This window comes from Carlito syrichta, unplaced genomic scaffold, assembly GCF_000164805.1.
Source record: "Carlito syrichta isolate Samal-C Ts95f unplaced genomic scaffold, Tarsius_syrichta-2.0.1 Scaffold314054, whole genome shotgun sequence".
NCBI lineage: Eukaryota > Metazoa > Chordata > Mammalia > Primates > Tarsiidae > Carlito > Carlito syrichta.
Genome location: NW_007258150.1, coordinates 287847 through 294711, shown reverse-complemented (window position 1 = coordinate 294711; position 6865 = coordinate 287847). Strand labels below are relative to the sequence as shown.

Genomic DNA, 6865 nt, shown 5'->3' with positions numbered 1-6865 from the left:
ATAGGCTGAGCCACCGAGCCTGGCGGTATCTTTAATATTGATAGTATCTTAAGCCCCCTTCCATATCCTACTACCCTCCATCCACCTTTCATTGAATCTTCTTTTCCTCAAGCACACGCATCCAAAAGGCAATATAGTGTAGTAAATAACTAGTGTAAGCTACATTTTTAAAAGTTTAGGTCTCACTCTATCACCTTGGCTGCAGTGGAGTGGCACGATCATGGCTCACTGCAGCTTTGACCTCTTGGGCTCAGGTGATCCTTCTGCCTCAGCCTCCTGAGTAGCTGGAACTACAGGTGCTTGCCACCACATCCAGCTAATTTTTTTTTTTTTTGTAGAGATGACATCTCATCATGTTGCCTAGGCTGGTCTCAAACTTTTGGACTCAAGCAGTCCTCTCTCCTCAGTCTCACAAAGTGTTGAGATTACAGGTGTTAGCCACTTATAAAGTACATTTAAAAACACCTATAAAGTACATTTTAAAACATATTCCATTTTGTTGTTGTTTTTGTTTTAAATATTAGTATAGTAACAGCATTCTACTGAATTACCAAAGCTACTATGCAGGTTTGGGCAGACTTTTGTTATCTGGCAGACTTTTGTTAACTGGCCAACAGTAGTATTGTAACTACTGTTAAAATACTGCACGAAGGCTGGACTTAAAAACAAGGCATTGGCCAGGTGTGGTGGCTTACGCCTATAATCTCAGCACTTTGGGAGGCTGAGGTGAGGGGATTGCCTGAGTCCACAAGTTCGAGGCTAGCCTAGGCAATTTGGTGAAACCTCATCTCCACAATAAATAAAAAAGTTAGCTGGATGTGGTAACAACAACAACAACAACAAAACAAGACATTGGATGGGACACTCATGCAATGTCCCATAAAAAAGAGTGAGGAAGAGTGCTGTGAAGTGGTACAGAATGATGTCCAGTCTATCTATATATGAGGCTCAGGTGATCCTTCTGCCTTAGCCTTCCAAGTAGCTGGAACTACAGGCTCATGCCACCATACTTGGCTAATTTTTGATTTATTGTAGAGATGAGGTCTCACCAAGGTCTCTCATGGGCTCAGGCAATTCTCTCACCTCGACCTCCCAAAGTGCTGGAATTTTAGGCGTGAGCCACAATGCCTATACATTTGCTTATTTTTGCAAAAAGAAACATAAGAAGGATAAGCCAGAAACTAATGGAAATGGTAATTTATAGGGAGTGAGTGGGAATGGGGTTGAGAATATAGGTGTGGGAACAAGACTTCTCTGGGAATGGCTCTTTATACAGTTTTGACTTTGAACCATGTAGTTTTACATATTCAGAAAATTATACAAAAAAGGATAATAAAAGCAAATCCTAAAGTTGAATACAAACAAAACCAAATGTTTCTAGAGGTATATAAAATAACTCCACAGAGGAAAGAATGATTCAAGTAATTTTTTTAAAGTGAGAAAGCAGTGTTTATTGAGAGAACAGAAAAGCTCCCACAGTGGGAGGGGGCCTGAGGGGGTTGCCGAAGTAATTTTAAACACAGCACTCTTTATATCCTTAGTGGGATATAGTCTAAGGACAAAAAATTGCAAAGAACTTCTGAACTTTAGTTAGGTTTGTTGATGGTGGTGGTATTGGTCTTGTGATTGTAAAAAGAATAAATACATTGATGTTGGGAACCAGTGTTTTCATTGTAAGAGAAGCAAGATACAAATATGAAACGGGGAAAGGTAAGGAAGAACCCTGTGCTGTTGGACTTGAATTGGAGGTTTTATTAGTATAAACTTATTATTTATCTGTTTATTTAAGATCTCTCCACTGAAAAGGTTCACAAGAAATGATACCCATATCTTGGTTCCTAAATACCATTCCCCACTACAAGGAACCAGGGATCCTTGGAGTAATGGCTGTTAACAGATCCAGGACAGGGACTGCACAGAGTAAGCCTGGAAAGTTTTGTGCCAAAAACCAAGGAAAATTAATGGTTATGTTAAAAGGTCACAAGAGCCAGAGTGAAGTGGTTACCACTGGACAAATCTGGGCCAACTGGAGCATCAAAAAGAATGATTAAAAGAAAGAAAATTATGAAAAAGTAAGCAACAGCCGGGCTCGGTGGCTCAGCCTGTAATCCCACGCCTTAGGAGGCTGAGGTGAGTGGATTGCCTGAGCCCGCGGGTTCGAGACCTGCCTGGGCAACTTGGCGAGACCTCATCTCCACAATAAATCAAAAATTAGCCAGGCGTGGTGGTGCACGCCTGTAGTTCCAGCTACTCGGAAGGCTGAGGCGGAAGGATCACTGGAGCCCAGCAGGTCGAGGCTGCGGTGGCCGGGAGGGGCCACTGCACTCCAGTCTGGGCAACAGAGTGAGACTTCAACTCAAAAAAAAAAAAGAAAAAGAAAAAGTAAGCAACAAAGGGGGAAGTTCTTCTTTAGTGTATAATTCCAGTTAATAAATGTAGAATGAACTTAAGAATTAGAAAAATCACCCTTTTGCACTTTCCCAATATAATTTATTCAGGCAAAAAGCATCAATGGATGCTAAAACCACTGAATGCAAGAGCAATGAGGAATAGAACATTCACATTGTGTATTCTGCAAAAGGACAGTTTCAGAGAAAAGACAAAAAACAATTTACACAATCTCAAAGTATCTATGGATCAATTACTAATTACAAAGGGAAAAATGTACCTTTGCAATGGAGCAATGTGGCGGTTACTACTTTGTCAAAGTGATCAAATTTAGCATCACCCATATTGGGATAACCTGATATTGTGCCTCCTGATGGCTGGTAAAATATTTAACCTGAAATCAATCTGAGGAAACAGCCAGACAAATTCAGAGCACGGAAAGTTTCTAGACAACTTGCCTGGATTCTTCCAAATATTTAGTGTCATGAAAAACCAAGAAAAATGCAGGTGGGTTCTGGACTACAGGGAGATGACCAAATACAATGCATGAACCTTGAATGGATTCTAGATTGGAAAAAAATGTAAAATGCCCCAACTAGGACAACCGAGGAAATTTTAATATGGACTGTACGTTAAATAATAATGATTTAATTGTTAAAGATGTAATAATGGCACTGTGGTTATGTAGTACGATGTCTACTTTTAGGAGTGAAGGACCAAGATGTCCGTAACCCACTTTCAAATGCTTTAGAAAAAAAAACAAACACGTGGCAAAATGTTAACAATTGTGAACCTAGGTGGAGGGTCTCTGATCTATTTCCCGATATAAAATGTAAACTGTTGGGGGGAAAAAACCCACTTCTATGGGAAAATGTCAATTCAAAACAAGTAACTTGCAAAAGTACCTTTGTCACAGTTGAGGGCTGCCCGTACAATTTACAGCAAGTTTCCCCTTGGGACAGAACAGTGAAATTAGAGGCAACAGCGCAAATAAGAACCGCTTCTAATCCTTACTTCCGTGTATTGTGGCGTGGTGACCTGTGGTTGCCAAAACGTCGGCCACGTGACTGTAGCAGCTCATTCTGATTGGAGGAAGATCAGCTGCTCTTCTGGTGTCCTGTGAATGCTCGTGCGCAGAAAAGTGGAGGTGGGCGGGACTGAACATTTTCTTTGACCAATCGCTTTCCACATATACAGCCTTCTGATCGCATGTAGTCGAATCAGAGGCCGTTAGTAAAGTAGTAACACTTATACTTCGTTCTCGTAGGATGGCCGGTCTTTCCGGTTATTTTTTTCTTAATTTCACTTCCGGTAGAGGACGGTAGGGTCAGGGAGCTTTGTTAGTCACTGCTGGGCGGCTGACGTTTTAATTTCCGGTCTATGGGACCTGGCAGGGATTTGCTGCTGCCCGCAGCCGCTGCCGGCAGTGTTGCCGCCATCATGTCAGACACGGACAGCGATGAAGATTCTGCTGGAGGCGGTCCATTTTCTTTAACCGGTTTCCTTTTCGGCAACATCAATGGAGCCGGGCAGCTGGAGGGGGAAAGCGTCTTGGATGATGTGAGGGGTGGGCGTGGGATAGGGCTGGGGGTGGCCCGCCTAAGACAGTAGCTGGAGTGAGGAAAGTCGGGGCAGCTTAGGCAGCGAGGATAGAGGGCGAGGTGGCCTCGCGTTGGAGGACAGGATCCCTTCTTAGCACATGCCGGAGAGTCCCACACAGGGGGAGGGTTCTGTTGTGGGCGGGGGTGGGGAGAAAAGCCCCGGGGGCAGGCAAGCCACGGGGGGCGCGGGCGCGGCCGCGGAGAGGGGTGGCTTGCAGACAGCCTGCCGCCGCAGACAGTAGCAAAAACAGTTGTTCAGCCTAGTGACATTGCTGTCAATGCGATACTGTGGGAATCTTAGTGGAGAGTCTTGACACTGCGTTTCTGCCACTGCTGCCTGGAGATGGCTCTAGAGCTAGGGACTGCGCGCCACCGGCCACTTAACCCTTTGCCTCCGGCCCGGAGCGTTAGAACAGCAAATATCCCAACCATCGGAGCTGACAGACTTCTGGTCCCAGTGTGTTCACTGACACGCGTGACATTGTTTCCTGTGCCCAACTTTAACTCACGTACCTTCACCTAGATTCATTTTCTCCGGGAGCAATGCTGTTGACCAACATGTCCCTCTCCCATGCCACACGCACACACATGCCTTGGCCTTTATTCAGAGAACCACTGTTCCCTTCATTTATCATTGGCAGTGGTTCCTTGAATAATTTGTTACACTAAAGTGTGGCGATGTAACTGGACATGGCACTTTAATAAAGATCTGATCCATGTGGAGCTTAGTGAAAGATTTACAGTTCTTGAATGTGATGCTCCTTTTGGCACACTGCAGAGTCATCTTCATATGAATTTATGGCTTTGTCATGGACTAGGGAAGTAAGTCTTACGGTGTGGGAAGCTTAGGGTTAGTTGTTATCTTCGACTCTGGTACTGTCCCTTTTTTAGGAGTGTAAGAAGCACCTGGCTGGCTTGGGGGCTTTGGGTCTGGGCAGCCTGATCACTGAACTGACGGCAAATGAAGAATTGGCTGGGACTGACGGTGCCTTGGTAAATGATGAAGGTGAAGTCTGGGTCGTGGAAGTCGGGTGGGGGAGGAGGTTAGCCACTTACTGTACACTTACTTTTAAGTGGGAATTATCTGAGGAAGTGAGAGTCATGTGCTCTTTGTTAAGATTCTCCATGCTTTTTTATTTATAGGATGGATTAGGAGTACAGAAGATGCTGTGGACTATTCAGACATCAATGAGGTGGCAGAAGATGAAAGCCGAAGATACCAGCAGACAATGGGGAGCTTGCAGCCCCTTTGCCACTCAGGTGATTCTTTAGTTTCATGGATAAAGCATTCCAATGCATTTTCTTGCTGTGTGGTTCAGTTTGAAATCTGGTTTCTATGTCTGCTTTCTACATTGTTCCTACTCTCTATGCTTTTGCTCTGCTTCTCTCCCTTTCACCTGAGTAGCTGTTATCCTTTTTTATGTTCTGAGTCAGTCGTATCATACTCAGCCTGTTCCTCACACTGTTCAGTCTCAAATTCTCAGTTAGTGACAAGGATTATATGTAAGGATGATAATGCTTTTCTCCTTGTCACCTGGTGTGTGAGTACCTACAGGTTCATGGTACTGTTTTAGATGCTCCTCAAAGTTAGAGACTGTGAAACAAATTCCGTCTTTTCTCTTAATGAATTGATAGTTTAAGAAGGTTTACATATACAATGTTGCATATAAATGAATACATGTATGCTGACACAAAGCACTTAATACTTGCTCACAACATGTTTTTTCTTCCTGGTATGAGATGCTACATTATAGAATCAGAGTGTCAGAGCTGGAACGGGTCTTAGTGACTATTTCTTCTTAATCTCTGAAATAGGTAAGGAAAACTTGAACTTTAGAGAACTTTAATGTGGAATTTTATCAAAAGTTCTACAATTAGCTAGTGGCAGATCCTAATTCATTTAAGAATTCAGTTCAATAGACATTGATTGAGCTCTTGTTACGTATTGCAAACTGTGATAGGCAGTATGGTGCAAAGACAAGAAAATACTTTATTTCCCCTTGAATTGGAGCCTTAATCTGTCACCCAGGCTGGAGTGCAGTGGCATGCTCACGGCCACCACGGTCTTGACCTGCTGGACTCAGGCGATCCTTCTGCCTCAGCCTTCCAAGTAACTGGAACTACAGGCACACACCACCACGGCCAGCTAATTTTTTTGATTGTAGAGGCAAGATTTCCCCAAGTTGCTGGTCTCTGGGATTACAGGTGTGAGCAACCATGCCCAGCATGAAACCTCTATATTAAGTTGCTCATTGTTTATTTAATATCACTTCTTTGAATTAGATTTCAAACTGCTGAGAAATGTAGATAAGACCTTGGTCAATATTTGCACTTAGTTTTTTCAGGACCGGTTAATGGATTGGAGTACGTCTTAAATTTAAGAGAATTAACTGTACCATGTATCCAAGACGTAACCCATGAAAAAGAGAAGATATAATAGGGCATACGTTTAGGGATAGTGTTATCATATAGAAAAGGTGAAATAAACAAATGCAAAACAATTATCCATAGTAAGAAGACAAACCAACTATAAGCTTATGTTTCTGTATATAGTGTTGTATTTTTGATGGGTTAACAGAATAGTGAAGTTAAAGAGCATTAGCTTTTAAAAATTTTTTTAAATTTTAAAGATGTGGGGTACAATTCACGGTTAGGTATACAAATGTTCTATATGCAGGTACCCTTGTTGATGAGGTGTGACCCTCCCTCCCCTGGCAGTTTCCCTCAACTGCCAATCCCCCCTCCCCTAGCAGGTTTTTTTTTTTTCCCTACGCTCCCATGGTGGGAGGGGACCCAAGGGGGTTACCCCATAGCTATTATTTTTGAGAACCCTAAGGGGGCTATAGTGGCAGCTTTTTTTTTTTTTTTTTTTTTTT

General features: G+C 43.0%; 1 protein-coding gene across 5 annotated transcripts in view; it reads left to right on the top strand.

Annotated features, from left to right (window-relative positions):
* Window positions 1-3693: 3693 nt before the first annotated feature.
* The window catches only part of TAF1 (TATA-box binding protein associated factor 1), a 95512-nt gene continuing 92340 nt past the window's right edge, over window positions 3694-6865 (top strand). For 3 of the 5 annotated variants that reach the window (XR_002482708.1, XM_021718999.1, XM_021719000.1), the window contains exons 1-3: window positions 3694-3948; window positions 4881-4995; window positions 5133-5249. Coding sequence is in view for 4 of the 5 variants with exons in the window: in XM_021718999.1 (XP_021574674.1) it covers window positions 3769-3948; window positions 4881-4995; window positions 5133-5249 (412 nt within the window). In the remaining variant the exon portion in view is untranslated. The remainder of the gene's footprint in view (window positions 3949-4880; window positions 4996-5132; window positions 5250-6865) is intronic. The other 2 variants (XM_008070915.2, XM_021718998.1) reach the window with 2 other exon arrangements.